General features: G+C 35.9%; 1 protein-coding gene across 1 annotated transcript; it reads right to left on the reverse strand.

Moving 5' to 3' along the window:
- Nucleotides 1-209: 209 nt before the first annotated feature.
- Nucleotides 210-10372, reverse strand: LOC149025274 (uncharacterized). Its single transcript, XM_089145500.1, has 8 exons — nucleotides 10183-10372; nucleotides 8163-8247; nucleotides 7987-8055; nucleotides 2595-2707; nucleotides 1643-1754; nucleotides 1425-1568; nucleotides 501-675; nucleotides 210-398 (listed from the first exon to the last, which is right to left on the reverse strand). Exons 1-8 carry the CDS (start codon nucleotides 10232-10234, stop codon nucleotides 267-269), a joined length of 882 nt encoding a protein of 293 aa, XP_089001626.1. The 5' UTR covers nucleotides 10235-10372; the 3' UTR covers nucleotides 210-266.
- Between the last annotated feature and the right edge of the window lie 7126 nt (nucleotides 10373-17498).

The raw sequence follows: 17498 nt of genomic DNA on the forward strand, positions 1-17498 counted from the left end.
AAAAGTTTCGTTTTACTTTTGTAATGGTTACCATCAAGTACTTTTCATTGCAACATGCAGAGGGTAAAGGGGAAACAAAGATCTTTCAGCAAGTCATTCACTGGAGTGAATATAGACAATGGAACCTAATTTTAGACGCAACTCCAGTGGGAGCAAATAACTTAAATAACTCAGCAGTTTACACCCCCCCCCCCCCCCCCCCCCCCCAACAACAACAAAAAAAAAAGGAGAAAAAAGTAGCAACCCCAACTGTACCTAAGAATAACTCAATTTTGTGGGTCAACTTTTGCCGCAGCAGAAGCATAACTTACACTGCTGTCTCCCTGGTTTTTGCATTGGCTGGATTGTTCATATCTCAGGAAGTTTATCTTCATCTTTGTTGAACAGTTCTTTAACATCTGATGATTTACCAGTAAGAATCAGAATTAGAAGAGCAAGAAAACACTTCAAAAAAAGAGAAGCATAATTGGCTGGAAGAAGAGAATAAACGGGGCACTTACATGAAGGAACACACTAATAGGGTGGCGACCGCAAATGGTGTTGTTGAACTCTGACAGATACCGTTTGAATGCACCTGGGTTTCCAGTTTCAATAATGTCCATCCCCATCTTGTCTAGAGCTTCAATGGACTTATAGATTGGCCCATGTTTACCGTCATGATATGTGTAACGGAACCTGGCAGAGAATGAAACCAAGTTCCATATAGCATTTCTGAAATTAACTTTACTCTACCTAATATAGAAATCATACATGCCATCAATCAAATAGCGAAAGGGCTCTCAAGATCTGTTTGTTCATTCACTTCTAATTAATATTTATGAACCATAACTGCAGTTAAGCATCACTGTCATTATACTGATAGCCATTAAAATCAAACTGCTTGGGCACCTTCACAGCCACTCAAGGTCTATTATTTGGCATGGGAATAAAAATGCAAGTAAAAAAAATTTCCCAACCTTCCACTCAAATTGTGTCAACATACCAATGCAATACCAAATCTGTGTTTATGGTTATATTATTTAGCCATATATCAAATTTCAGAGAACCTAATTTAGCCAAAATGACCTCATTCCCATATATTCCACACACGTGCTTATGGCACTCAAGACTGTTATGGTGCATTCCCTCTAAAAAGTCCCGCATTATCAGACCTCTGTTTGTCTGATGAGGTAACTACGACTAAGCTGAAAGTTGACATGTGACAGGAGGGGAACTTGCAGTATCAACTGCCAAGGAAATTTAAGCCCCCTCTCCTGGCCATGGGGAATATTTTTGGGCTGCTCAGGTAGCCTATCAAAAAAGGAACTGTTTTGGAAATTGCCCCTTATTATTCTTTATTACTTCATAGAAGCCATCATACAAAAAACTGTGCAGCAAGGAAATCATTTAACTGAGCATAAGATGAGCCAGTTTGTGATGCATACCGGGATCCCCAGTGGCAAAAGTCTGAGGAAACAGAAAAGAAATTTTTTGGGTCATCGATGTATTTGGCTAGCAACTGTCCGTACATAGCTTCGTTTTCTGAATCAAGTGCCCCAACCAAAATGGGTACAATTTTGACATCATACCTGCATGGAAGCATCCGGTCAGTCTTTGGGATGAATAAGTTGGGAAAGAAAAGATTGATCTACAATAAGATTACCCATGAAATACTCTGGCAAGATATGGCAAATGCATCTCCATGCTATGTTCTGCTTCATCTACACGAAGACTCATGATTTCAAATTTCCCCGTGGCCTGTAGCTCTTTGTTGACTGTCAACCATAAAAAATATTAGTTTCATTTCACTCAAGAACCAGTAAGAGGAAACTGAAGAAAAAAGGTATAACCCAAAATAATTAGAATATACAGAATGACTGAATGGAAGATCAAACCAAATCAGATACTTTATCCTTTTCTAATGATTACTTTCTCCTCACACATGCAAGCAAGCATCACACATGCAAGCAAGCATACATCATATTATTCACAATGAAAAGCACGCTACATTGACAGCACGCTTTTGTCAAAGAGACGACCCCCAGCCCATACACCCACAAAACAGACAAAAGAAAAAAGGAATTTTAGTCACAAGAAGTGCATGTGTATGTGTAAATCCACTGGAAAGCCGAAAATCTTTCTAGGAGACAAGTATATTTTGACTGGCAGAAAAACCCATGTATTTCAACTGTGCTCAACAATTTTGGACCAAAATTCTTTTCCTTACAAAATATAGAAAATGACAAAATGTTGCAACTCGATAGAGTTCTTACTTGTAAGAAAGAAGAATGAAATACGTCTTTCTTTTCTCGACAAACTTATAAGGTAAAACTCCTCAAAATAAACAACAGATACCGCCTTATTCAGAGTGAAATATTAATGTAGGCTACCCCAGATAAGTGGCATAAAAGGCTCTTTAAGGGCTGTGCTACACTACAAGGGGAGAAATGTGAAGTAAAAGACAATTACTATGCCCTTACTTGTAGTGAACTCAGTTATTGAATTTAAAAATGATGACCAAAACACATAAGAAATGTAAAAGAGGAAAACAGTCCAATGATCCGCAACAAGTACACCAGTATGGCAGTTGTTATTGATAGAGAAATTTGCAATACCTTCCAAATCAATTGGCAGGTCACCAACAGGAGTCTTGTAAACTGTGGCTCTTGAAAGAGCACATCTTGGAGTGTAATGATGGTGAGATGGCCCAAGAAGGAACACCCGAGAGCTGAAGGAGGATTTTCACAACATATTAGCAATAAAAAACAGAGAAAACAGCATTTCCATCTTCGTTGCATGCATCGGATATCATGGAACAGCACACAAGATGGTTAAACAAATAGAGCTTCACTCTATTGGACCTGCATACTATTTAAATCAATGAGACTGTTAGATCAGAAGCAAGATTTCAATCAGAGCTGTCAAGCCTCTCTTAGGCCCTTCAAGATGAGCAAAGCCTGCTCTCATTATTAGACCTGCATACTCTTTAAATCAATGAGACTGTTAGATCAGAAGCAAGATTTCAATCAGAGCTTTCAAGCCTCTCTTAGGCCCTTCAAGATGAGCAAAGCCTACTCTCATTATTTAAAATCTGTCAAGCATCTTGGTTGCTAAGGCCATGCCTAGGTGATTGGACAGGGATTGACCTAAGCATGGTTCAAAATTCTGGTGGACCTGACTGAGATCTTGCAAAACTTTTCAATCTTGAGAACCTCCAAAGTGAAACAAGGGTGAACTCCCTAGGCATACAAGACATTATGAGATTTGGTTTTCATCAACAGTGCTATAAATTGCAATCCAGTTCACATGGTTCATTTCACCCATTTCATGAATTTCAACAGGAAGAGAAAAAACCCCAGATAACCTTGTTTCATTATTTTTGTTTTTACATATCACCTGTGTTTCTTATGGAACAAGGCATTGGGATTGGGACTACTACTGCACATGCATTGACAATTTGCCTGTTTTAAGAAAGATTTTGATGTAGATAAAGCATAAACTTGGTTTCTTTGTAATAGACAACTTTAATTGGCCTAAACTATGGTAGAACTGTAGAAGGTAGGGACACGGGATTTACTGTCTCATTTTACTTCAGGTTGTTTAAGTCAATATTTCATTGTCTTCTTGTAGGAACAGAACTCTTTCACTTCAGACTGGATAAAATTTTTAATCATATGAGACAGTCACTTATGGAAACCCAATTCTAGGGTCAGGATTTCTTTGACGATTCCCACAAATTAAGGGTTTGCACAGGATAGTCTTCTTTAACCAGCAAATTAATTACCAGATCTAGGTGGGATGGATAATATTGTAAAATCAAGATGGGGATCTAAATATACCAGTTATGGGTAGGATGTGGGTTTAACAAAACTAGATGGGATTGAAGGGGAAAAGGTTTGAGACTTAATAAATTCTTTATGGGCTGTACTTGGGTGTCATAGAGAGGGCTGAGAGTTTTTTTTTTTTTTTTTGGGGGGGGGGGGGGGATGTTGAAGGGTAGGGGAGGGCCTAAGGGGAGTCGTAAGGGCTAGGGGAAGGGATTAGGGCGTCATGAGGGCTTGGGGGAGCTGCTGCCAAAGTGCGGCAGCAAGGGTGGGGGTGGGGTCTAGAGTTGCCCAGGCAGGGGAGGGGCTGGGAAAGAGGTGGGATGGGTTTGAGAGGTGAGGGAAGGGGGTGGGGTACTTACCTGGAGACTGCTGTAAGTTCTTGAAGGAGATGATGGAGACCAGAAGAATGAGTGCTAGATAGAAGAACCAGACAAGGAACCGTAATCCTCAATTCAGATTTAATTTTCATTCAATAACCAGACTTAAGAATTACAAAGAAAGAATAGCTATTTTTAGCCTACCAAAAGACTTTGATCCTAATTGGGTTTCTTTTATAGATTAGGATCCCCTTAGAATTAATCTCAACCATTCAACTAATTAATTAAAGATCTAATGGAATCTCCTTGGAAATAGATTCCACCTAAGACTCAAATACTAAAGGGACTCTTCTTGTAAATAAAGACTACTAAGAGTCTATCTTTAAAGACGAATCCCGGAAGACTCAAGAACTTATCTTTAACTCAAACTAGCCCCCTGACTGACCAAGACTCTTCTGAAAATTTTTCAAAAAAAAAGTTCCAAAATTAGAAACAGCAAATAATTAGGGCTGGATTGACCAAAATTCCCCTCCAAGAGGATTCAGCCAGCCCTAGGTGCGCCATTTTGGAGTGGCCATGGAGTCCACCTCAGGGTTTCGGCCACGGGCAGAATTTTGGTTCACATCAGTCACTCTAACTAATTAGATAGGATAGAATCTCAGTCATTTGGGACACGTGAGGCAACTATTCCTGATGTAGGACAAAACATGAGAAAAATAACAATAAGTCTTATTCAGGTAACCATTCACATGGAAAGTGCCATAGCCCTTATTTTGCCTTGTGTGAATGATACTAGAAGATCTTCTGGAAGCCAAGAGCATATCATGTGTAGATTTTATAGAAGGGTCAATTATGTCTGTCTGGCTGTGGAGGGAGAATTAGGAGTTCAACATCTATTTTAGTGTCCTTCCTTGTTTTGGAACCATACAGTCCCTGCTCCATTCGATCCAAGTTTGACACCAAACCTGGATTACATGGGCATCTGATTTCTGTTTGCTGCTACAGGTTCTAATCACTATTCAAACATCAAATCAGTTCACAGTTTTTGCAGTAGATATATGTTGAACATATTGGTTTTGGTTAATGTTTGGAACCGTGTTCCTAGAATCGTACCCACTTGGTAGGATTAGCCTATATCTTCATATCTATCCATCACCTTTGCACCAAGCTCTGGGAAACCATTCTTCTCAAATTAATTGACATTCAACCAGATATTGACCATGTTTAAATCTTTGATTTGCTGTTGCTAAAATTCATAGATCTGGTTCCAAAACTTGCCACTATGATCCTAGTTGCAATTGATTCTCAAAAAAAAAAAAAAAAAAAAAAAAGAAAGAAAGAAAGAAAGAAAGAAAACAAAGAAAAGAAAAGAAAGGAAAAGGAAAGAAACCACCACACTAGTTCTGGAACCTACAACTCCATCAGATTTGTACAAAATTTCAATTTGGTGGAAAATTTCGACCAAATCAGATGATTTCTTGTGGAACAATCGTGCGTTCTAGTAGTAAACCATGTGCAGATTTGACCATATTATAGAAAGTAGAATGAAGACAAACACACTCGGGATGGGGGGTGTTTTAAAAATCCAAAGGTTTAAAGATGCCAGTGAATGCTCAATTAGGGTTTCCTTGAAGTTTTGGGCCAAATATGGCTTTCCATTTACTAATTTTTGAAAAGTACATGTAGGAGTATGCTTTTATGATGCAACTTATTATATCTTTTAGAGATCAAAATTGGAAAAACATCATAACAAAAGGGTCAAAATCTGAAATATGAGTAATGAATATAATAATCCATTAGATCATTGGAAGAAAATGAAATATGTCCTCCATCATTTATTGCTTATTTTGATGACTTTTATTGGTTGCTTCATTGGTTAAAGCTTTGCGTCCTCTCTCTCATTCACTCCTTGTGTAGAGGATTGAAGATTGTCTAGATCAAACCCCAACTGTCTGACAGTCCTGAAGGGGCAAACATTGAGGGCAGAACCATTGCCATCAAAGACTTGTGGAATATTTTATATTCCAACTATATATACTAACATTCTAAAACAACTTGCTCATTATATTTGTAAAAAGAGAGTACTAGTAAATAGTAATGCAGAACTTGTTTTGTTTGAATTCATTAGTTTAACTAACTTGTGAACCAGTCAGCGGTTCAGGTCATGGAGTAGTCCTTAGCCGTTTATGTTCTCTTATTTTATAAATATATTGTCATAATAGTTGACTGGAATGGATTTGGGACTTCATAACTACCATCCTTAATCTAAGTTTTCTTAATTCAATTTCATGGTCAGATTAGGACACCCAAAGAGGAAGTCAACTCAATAGTCTGCTTTTAGTTTAGAACTTCTGTCCTTTTTCATATTCAATTTTGAGCCGACTTGAGTCTCCATTTTTAAGTCTACACAAAAGAGAAGGTTACATAATGAGGTAGGTTGTTATTCGGTTGTTGAGTGACAATAGTGTTCCACCCCCATCCCCCTACCCCCACAACCCCCCCCCCCCCAAAACAAAAAAAAAAAAAGGAGGAAGAGAGAGAGAGAGAGAGAGAGAGAGAGAGAGAGAGAGAACAGCAGGATGATGGGAAAAAAATAAAGGATAAGTTTTTTGAGTTAATAACGGATTGCCAACTCAGTCCATCGACTGGTTGTTTAAAGTTGAGTTTTATTTTGTTTTAAACTATTTTCCGCATTATAATGTGATAGTGAAGACTAATGGTGATGAAGATACAATGCTTTGGACCAATCCCAAACCATTCGGTTATGATGGACAAAAACCGGTCCAGATTGAGTGTATTTTTAAATCTTATGCCATTTGAGGAAATAGTTAATGTCTTTGAGTTTATTTTGTTCTCCTTATTTTAGAAGTTGGCTATGTAGGATATCTGGTTTCCTAGGGGTTCCTAGTTTTTTTTTTAATCAGTTTCCTAGTTAAGAGACTGAATCTTATTTTTAGAAAGCCCTTCTTTCTCTTTAAATATGATGTAGTTCCCCGTTGGTTTGGACAGATTGAATAAAATGGAATAGTAGAATAAGGTCTGCCACTTTAGTTATGTGTGTGCACTCCTCTACCCCCACCCCTTCTTCCCTTCTTCTTATGTGCACGTCTTCCGCACTGCTGTTCTTATGGTTTCTGTTGTAGTCACACAATTGTGGTGAAGTTCTAACTATATGAACAATCCAAGTCTTCACAAAACTATCTAAAACCTCGTGATCATACAAGACCACTAATTGAAGATATGATGCCAGATTTTTTAATCAGGTAAATTGCTATATCTGTCAATTGAGAAGACATCATGCAGCTTAACAACAATCAATTGTAAATTGCTATATCCATGAATTGAGAAGATATCATGTGGCTTAGCAACAATCAATTGTAAAAGGTAAAGCTTCCTTTGTCTAGAAGAGCATGATACAAGAAAGTCTCCACATGAGAAGAATGCTATGCACCTCAAACATAGGACTCCCAAAGAAACCAAGTCAACAAATAAAAAAATATAAAATAATTCCAACATTATCTCAAAAAATCAAAGTCTAAATATCCCATGAACTATAGGCTGAACCCCATCAAAAACAATCAAATACCCATGAATTCCTGCCACATACACTGAAGTACGCCCTGTTATGCATTCTTATTGCTAAGATCTAGTCTTGGTGACAATGAGACCAGAGAATGGTGAGGCAAGAAATTAGGTTATCTAGGAATAAAGGATTGAGGATAAATATTCAAACAACATTTGAGTTCATTCAGTTCAAGTCATATAATACATAAAGAGTTAAAAGGGGGAAAAAACCAAACTTTAAAAAGCAAAGTCAATGTATGGTGCATCTGAAAGACTCAAAAAGGAAAAACAAAACGTACATGTTTGATGGATCTATGTTGCCAAATGCAAAGGCTGCAGCCCGACCTGAATATGAATAGCCAGCATGGCTGTTGTTTAAAGTGGCACCAAAAGAGCAATCAATCAAAATACTTGAAGTTGGTCATGGAAATTATTCTAAAATTTAATGGTGTAAAATGGGTTGACATAAACTTACGGGGCAATTACACCTCTTACATCTGGAGATTTAGTCAGACCAGTTGCTCTCAGCCAACCATCAAGCTCTTCCCCCAGTTTCATTGCTGATACAAAAGGAAAAATGAGTCAGTAGTAATAACACATAATGAAGTGAAGCCCAAGGAACATGGAATTCTTTACCCTGGTTGTTTTAATTCCTATTATTATATGTTTTCAGGATGTTGCTTAGTCTGCTTGGATGAATTCTCCATTCTAAAGCTTCCTTGTTGAAATACGATGTAGAATACCCCAAGAATTTTAAGACATGTGAACCACTTCAGTAAAAGCAACAGTATACTTCAGAGAATCCCTATAACATGTTAAGCATTGACACTACCTCCCTCACCTCACAAACGCCCCCCCCCCCTCCAAAAAAAAAGGGAAGAAGAAAAAGATGTACTTCAGCTCAAAATCTAGCATCAAGACATTCTACATTATCACTTTTTTTTTTTTTGGGGGGGGGGGAGGGGAAGAAAAAGGCACCAGTCCAAGTGTCAAGTAATCCATGCCTTTCACCTATCTGGTGATTGAATCTAGCATCACATACTCAATGCCATTCATCCAGTTGAAATCCCAGCCCCGCACCATGGGTGGTATTAGCAACGGAAAATGGTTCCTGGTGGATATTTTGTATAGCAATTCGCTACACTGCTAAATTTGGAGAGGTTCCTGTACATCTACATTATCTTTCTGTTAGTTCCATTATGTCGATGCAATACATCTATTCCTGTGGAAGGGCAACATGGATGACTGATGCCCTTAAAACACTTTAGCAATTTCAACTTCCAGTTGTATTTGATGGTGTAATCCTTGTCTCCATCTTGTCTTCATCTTGTTACTTGATTGGAACACTAGTTCTCTTTAACAAGTGCCAGAGGAATAACTAATCTCCAAAAGTAAGCAAGAAATAGGCCTAACTATTTAAGCATTATGATGGTCAGAGCCATCAGAAATGGAGGCATGGTCTGCAAATGAAACAGTATGATATCAATTCCCACTTGTTTCTAGCAGTTTCCACCACAGCTAATCTCTTGAGTTAAATTCTGATACCAGTATAGCATTCACAATCTTAGGGGGTCAGTCAATCAAAGGCAGAAACCACGAGGTACACAGAGAATATTGACAATAACCAAAAGTTATTCTATCCTCTTATATGCACTCTTGTGCGCATCACAAAAACAATCTCATAAGACTCAGTCTATTTTCGGAGCTGAAAAACTCTAGCAAACTCCGAACCAATGAGGCTCCATATATTTATAGGCAAAGGCAAAGAAGGAAGTGCAATTAATTTTTTCAGAATGCAAAATGGAATCTTTAGTTATCGCGATAATATTACAAAAAGTAATTCCAAAAACAGAATCTAAAATTTTCTTTCGAATTTCTAGTCATATTGATTAGGAAAGTTTTTGACGTATCTTTGTTTTAGTTTCATTGCGCTTCTAGACAGTTAAAGCCTCAAAGTTCAAGAAAATTTACACCACATGGAAAATAAAAGAAAACACACGGATCGCAGTTATGTAATCCAAAATTCGCACAAACCCAAGTTACAGAATCCAAGACAATCGTCAACCCCAATATTGTATAGCTTCAAAAATGGCAAAATGCTGAAAACTAAACTCAACTTACCACAGCAAAACAGCTTCAAAAAACTCAAAAGCGAAAATTTTCTCACCTTTGTCCTAAACTTCTACCCATAATTTTCAACTCGGAAAACTTCCCTTGTCAAAACGTAATTACCACTCCTAAATACCTCCCGATAATCGTAACTATACACAAAAGTAAATATCAATATTATTTTCCCACCAAGAAGTCAAACAAAGTTTGCAGAAAAACACAAAAGGGAAGACAGCAAGCAATAGTTTTTACGATCAGACTCTAAACAAACAATGGAAACAAAATCTAAACGAACGCGAAACTATAGATTAAATTTGCAAGCAGATTAAGAAAAGAAGTGAATTTGAAGAACAGAGAAGAATGAAAACAAAATTAAAAGAACTTACGGTCATCAGTGTACCATGATCCAGCGTGAGATGCTCTCCGGATTTTATCCATGTCAATTAGAAACCAGGTCACAACGATTAAAAAAAAAAAAAACTTGCAACACTGAATAACAACACCCCCGTATTTCCTGAACGGAACTGAAGAACTCCCGCAAGAACTCAACTTTAGAGTCGAACTCGAAACTCTAAACTGAAGCAAAGCAGAGAGATGAATGAATGGGGCCCTCTTTGCTTTTATTGCGAGTTTTGGGCTCCACATGTTTTAGTGGGATGTAAGTTTGGGTTTATTGGACCAAACCAGTTCTGGTCTATTCTGAGTAAGAAAATGGTCTGACCGGCTGGGTTTTTCTTTTTGGTAAAACCTTTAAAGTTGTGTAGAGTTAGAAACTTAGAATTGGCAGTGCAAGCCCTTGAGTCATGGCTGGGACCGGGTTGGTTTAGGGTTAAGGTTAGTCCGGCCTTATGTATTTGTACTATTCCAATCTTACGGCCGATGTAATCCAAGCCCGCCCGGCCTCTTCCTTGGCCGTGCAAAACATGTCTTCGCAGGGGGACAGGGTTGTGGGAGGGATAGGAAGAAGATAGGTGAAGGAAGAATACCCTCGCCCCCTAAAGGTGTTTAAATAATTTTACTGCTTTAGGTAATTTTAAATTTTAAATTATAAATTATTTAAATAAGGATAAGAAAATTTAGATAATTTTACTAATCATTTAATAACAAAACTTAACTGTAAATAACTTGTAATTTTTCAAGTAAATGCCATATAATTTTCATTATAATAATGGGTTGTCTCTAGTTCAAGAATTATGGGTACATATAAAAAACTCAAAAAAAAATTTTATTTTCCACTTTCACTAAGATGGGCATAGTCTGCCGTAGAGGACCACTTGGAAGAAGGGACTCAATCAAGAATCCCAATGTATCTCTTAAGAAGTTTTGTAACTCTTGAAGGGGGGGATTTGCAATAACAACTGTGGATTTTAAGCTGCTTCGAATTAAAGGGCAAACCAAGGTATTTGAGGGGAAGGGACCCAATTGAGAGTCCCAATGTATCTCCCCCTCGTAGTTTTATTTGCTACAGCCGCTATTGGCTGCTGCCGACAGTGCTGTTCGCGCCACGTAAGCAAAATATCATCCAACGGTTGAGAATCAAATGGCGAGAGTATTTGTAAAAACAACTGTGAATTTTTGCTGATTATCAAAAAGCTCTGATTGGGAAGAAAAATCAGTAAAGAGGTCCCTAAGGACCATAACATTATTTTTTGAAGCTTCCCCAAAAATGAAAGATTGTTGACAAAAGAAACCAAAGCGATACCGGACTCCTCACAGAAAGAATGATAAGCAAACCAACATTCCATGGCAGCAGTCGAAAGTGTATCCGTGAAGCACCATAACACCAAGTTGAAGAGGATGGGATAGGGGACATCCCTGCCGCAACCTACGGTTGGCATAAAAATAAATAAGAGAATTAATGAACACCTTCAATAGAGACCACAAAGGAAGATCTAATAAAACACAATGAGCGTTCCTCTGAATAAAGGTCAGATGAAAGGTTCAGTCGAAGGAGAAGTTGGAAGAGAAAACTCCACTAGACTAAATCATAGGCCTTCCTGATGTCCACCTTGGCAGCAAAGCTAGCCATCCCTTGATTGAGATGATACCCATGCATTAGTTATTGACATAAGAGGAGGTTCTTTGAAATATTTCTCCCCTCAACAAGAGCTGTTTGATTGGGATCAATTTCTTTTTTTTTTTTTTTTGGAGAAATGGAGCTTTGATTAAATAAAGGGAAAAAAAGAAAGAAAATTACATTCTGAAGAATTTCTTACCATTAGCATCATCCCGAACAAAAGCAGAAAGAGCTAACGGAAGAGCATTTTCATCCATTGTAAAAGGCCGAATTAGACGATCTCTATCCAGATCAGAGAGAGACCTACCAATGGATGGTTCAAGATGCATGTAGATCAGTTGAGAGGTTCCCATGAACTGCTCTTCAAAAAAACCACGCCGCTTCTGATCTAATAATGTTTGGATCAGAAACCCAGGATCAAAGTTGTGTTAGAATTGAAAATGCAAGCCCTTGATTCAAGGCTGGGTTGGCTTAAGAAATAAATTTTTATACCACTTTACCTCAATAATTTTTACTGAGACACTGTAAAATGTAAATATGATATCAATATCACTTGCTAAGGATAAAAGAATTATTAAGTTAAGATCTGTTCCTATTCAATTATCCCCTATTCTTAATTCTTTTCCACACACAAAGGTTTCTCTCCATTTACTTTATTTTTCTTTTATTCAACATTTTAAAGCGCATTATTATTCTTTTTGGCTGGTGGTCTTCTCTTCTCCTCCTCCCATTGTCCTCTCTTGGGTTCAAGACCATTCAAAGCTAATAAAGTTAAATCTGATAAGATCAAGGTCAATTAAGGTGGACTTAAGTTGGGTAGAGACCAACAAGCTTGAATGTGCATTGGGATTTTCAAACCCTAAGTTTGGGATAAGGCAAACGGACGCTAAATTAAATGGTGCATATATTGTGCTTGAGTGTGAGAAAAACTAAGGGTGCAAGTTTGGCCCTGACGGCCCTAACCTATCCTAAGCCCGCCCTAAGCCAAAACAGGGCTTAGACTCAAGATTTTAGCCCTGAGGACAGGTTAGATCCAAAATATTCTGGCACTGACTAGGGCCAAGGGCAAGTTTGGAACTATTCTTTGACCCGCTAGGCTTGTCTCGATCTAATTTTTTATTTTTGGTAAGAGATAAAATATCTAAATAGAGTTATAGAGGAAAAAAAATCAAGATCCATGTAATCGATATAATTTATTAAGAAAACGCATGATTGGATTGATTTACATTTTCAAAGTATTTGAACAATATGACTAACTCCAATAAATTCAACTATATTAGATTGTTTACATATAAAAATCCCTATTTGGTTTCAACCCATAAAAGCAACCATAAGCATCGCCATGAATTAGAAAAATTACATCATTTACATATGAATAGCAATGAAGATTAACATTTGAAGAAAGAAAAAAATTTCAATCTTATTATAAATGAAAGGAGAGCCAAGCAAATGAGACATAATTTTGTGAAAAAAAATAAAAACACAAAACTATTGCCGTAAGTCCCTCATTCTCATTCATAACCAATTCTCTTACCATCTTTATTGCATCTTTATTGGAGACCTAAATAGTTTCAAATTGTATAATTAATTAGTTTTCAGATTGATCAAATTAAATTGCTGTAACGAATGGATACTGGATAACTACATCATTGACAATACTTGCCTCAAGAACAACATAGTGTTAAATGTAGTTTCCTCTTAGAGGGAGCTTTGTCATTCACAAAAATCGAACCCATGACCTTTTCACTGAGAAGTATGGATCTTACCACTATATCAACCTTGCATTGACTTGAATAGAGATTAACGGAAGCGTGGACAGCTGTTTCAAAAAAATTTAAATTAACTTACCCGAACCTAGTGTTGAGCCTGAAGAAAGAAATTCTTAACTAGTAAGACAATGAAGAAGACAAAGAGTTTCAAGACATTGCAAATCTAATGATGTATAGAAAATAAGGTATCATTTTTTCTTGATATGACAGATGTCCAAATACTCATATATTCGTTAGAAATAAATAAATAAATAAATAAATATAAGAAATACAAAACATTAACATTTTATACAGTATCTAATTTATGAAATCTAAAACCACACAAATATGCAAACCTTAATGATTGCAATGTAAGGCTTCTGATCTACATTCTCTTTTTTTTTTTGGTAGAAAGATCTACATTCTCAAGTGTCAAAAATATTGGATCTTTCCTAAATGATCACAACAACCAAATAGATTATTTAATGAAAAGTTGACAAAACTAGCTAAACAAAATATAATTTATTATAAATAAATTAAATTAAATAGATGACAAAAAAAAATTTTATTTCAAAATTTCCTTCTTCGCCATCTTTTAATACTTTTTTTTTTCTTTCTTTTTCGGTTACAATCTTTTAATACTTCTATATTTGTTAAAATGATAGCCCGAAAACAAAGAATAACTTTACAAAAAAAAAAAAAAAACTAATGTATCCGTCAATAATATTTTATCTTAAATACATAAAATCCGGGATTTCTCTTAGCCGTGGCATAATTTTAATTATGTTTGGTGTGGATGAATGGTCCCCAAACTTGCGCTGTTTTGGGTGCAATTGTCTCCGGATTCCCCCCCCCAAAAAAACACCGCACCATCCCTTTTACGACGGATATTCTGATTCATGAATCCGAGATTTGATTAGGGGATTTATTTCAATGGTTTTATGGCTAAAAAAAATTAATGTATAAAGTATTATTGACGGATACATTAGTTTCCCTAATTGTTCTCTTCTTCTACTCTCTTTCTTCTAATTCTTTTAATTAATTTCTTCATATACTGCTATTATTTTTCAAATATTCTAATAGAGAAAAAAGAAAACAAAATCGTTGACGGAAATATAGAATTTAAGAAAAGATTTTATTTTTATTTTTTAGGGGAATTAGTAGCTGAAATGTCAAAAATATCCAATAAAAAAAGATTAAAAAAAAAAAGTTAAGACAATAGAAATTTAAAGGTATTTCAATGAGGAAGAAGGATAGAAAAAGATTTGCTACAAAAAATGAGTACATGTTTTTAATATTATAATAATAATAATAATAATAATAATAATAATAATAATAATAATAATAATAATATTATTATTATTATTATTATTATATGAAATTTTGTATTGGAGGACTTGGATAATTATTCAAGTTATTAAAAATAAATAATCTAATTTAGTTCATATTGCTATGAAATTAGAAATAAAAATTTACTTAATATTTTCTTTTTAAAATTAGTTTGATTTCAATTGCCTCCAGTATATCAAACTTATTCTTCAAAAAAATTTAAACTCAAAATCATTGTATTAAAATGTAATTAAATGCATAGAAGAATGAGATACAATAACCACAAACATTTCAATTATCTGTGCGATTGTATGATTATTTATTATCTTCAATCATGTATAACGCATTGCTAAATAAAAAAGGAAAATTTTAAGAGAGGTTCCAAGACAAATGACAAAAATTACATACATGCAAAAAATATATCAAATTGGCATAACTCCCTAAAATGTCACTTAAATTTTCACAACAGTACACTTTTTTTAGTAAATTCCGTTAAGCCATTGTCAAATAATTTTATAGTTTTCATATTACTCTCATTCTCTTATAACTTTACAATGTTGTCTTTAAAAAAATTGAATATTAAATTTCATCTTATTTTTTTCTCCATGAATTCCTGATCTTCTTCCTCAATTTGTAATTTTATACTATAAGGTATAGAATAATATAACTATCTACAAAAAAAAAAGAATAATATAACTAAGGGTATATTTTTCATTTCTTATAACTAATTAAGATTTATGATGGAAAAGGGGGTAATTGCCAATTTGAATGGCTTTGGGGTATCTACGCTTTTTGCCAACGATCTTGGGGCATCCCTAAAAAGTTTTCAACAAAAGACATGCATAATGTATGAACAAAATAGTTCTAAATCACCAAGAAGAAATAAAAAAGAAATGAAATACTCTTAAAATGCCTCCATGATTTGTATTTTAATAAACATTACAATTTCAAACATGTCTTTGTGTTCACCTAATTTACATGTGTTCAGTACTTTACATTATATAGTTCGAAATATTATTTGCTTTCATAATACATCCAAGAACCTTATAACTAATGATCACCTACAAGGATTACTTGGAATGTATTATTTGGTTGATGTACTTTATGTGACAATGTGCGCATAATTCCTTAAATATTTCATTATCAAATGGTTTGCCATGATTTGTGAGTAGAACTTTAGGCAAACCAAATCTAATTATCACATTGTTTTGAAATAAATTTTCCATATGATTAGTTGTTATGGTCGCTAAAGTCTTTGCTTCTATCCACTTGGCAAAATAATAATTACTCTCACAACAAATTTCCTCCCTCCTGAAGCTACTATAAATAGTCCAAAGATATCCATTTCCCACATAGCAAAAGGTATTGGGCTGAGAATAAAAGTTAATTGATCAGCAGGCTGTCTTTGGTTGGAGCGTGAATCTGACATTAATGACATTGTTTTACATACTCCATTGCATCATGTTGCATTCGTGGCCAATAAAATCGTTGCTTTATAATTTATAAGCTATAGCTCTTCCTCCTATATGACTCCCACAAATTCATTTGTGAACCTCTGTCAATGCATATTGAACAGTGGACCAATATTGTGGTGAAACTGTGCTTCTTGGCTCCTTGGTTCGTTCATTGATTCAATCTTGGTTCTTGAGACCAAAGCAAAGGTGAAAGTGAACGGCCTTTGAGGATGGGAAGCCACCTCCAATGATTAAATTAGTACAAGTAGGGGAACCAGATACTCCACCTTAAATGTTCAAAGGAATGGTGAAGAGAATGTTATTCAAGAGTAAATGCATGAGAGTAATAGCTTGAGAACTCAAGTTATCTTGGCCTCTACTTGTGTGTCCTTCGGTTATTCATGCAGTTGGACTGTACCTAAGAAAGTGGCTGATTTATCGTGGCCCTACGATCAGGATGGCCTTAGTGAACGGCGGAGATGGTCTCTTGACAAGGCTTGCACAATCAGATGATATGCATGGTTCCCAAGACAGCTGGAAATCTCTTGGGCAAATCAAGAGATTAACGTTAAACTGATCTTGATGTGACCCCATCCCACAGTTGGGGGGACAAAACGGTTGTATGCAGTACTCGAGGCAGACTTGGAGAGAATGAGAAGCTTCTGGCCTATCCAAGCGCATTTAATGAAACTCAGTGCATTCAATGCTGAATTAAATGTTAGGGTTGGACATATGGGCAAGGATGCGCCAAATCTTCCGTCAACGCTATTCTACCGAAAAGCCATATGATGATACTATGCGCCATTGCGATGTGTGATTCCTGACTTCTCGGCTGACATCTGCTTGGAGAAGCATCATGACAAAGACCCATCAGTAGGTCTTCCTTGGACCAAGCTCAAACCATTGACTCAATTCAAGTGGTCGGTTCCAGTTTAGGGATTTGGACCGTAATGTCTATAAGAACTAGTACTGACTGTTATTTTGTAAATAATCCATTTTTTAGAACAACAAATTTTACTGATCTTCATCTGCAATGGGAATGGAGAAGCTTGAGCATTCGTTAGACACATGGGTTCATTCTTTAGTTTTGTAAACTTTGTTATCACACATGGGTTTATGTTTCTTCTATCTCGGTGTTTGGTAAGAAATGGCAA

The sequence above is a fragment of the Hakea prostrata genome, chromosome 2, assembly GCF_041222555.1.
Source record: "Hakea prostrata isolate BN-2017 chromosome 2, UWA_Hpros_2, whole genome shotgun sequence".
NCBI classification, from domain to species: Eukaryota; Viridiplantae; Streptophyta; class Magnoliopsida; order Proteales; family Proteaceae; genus Hakea; species Hakea prostrata.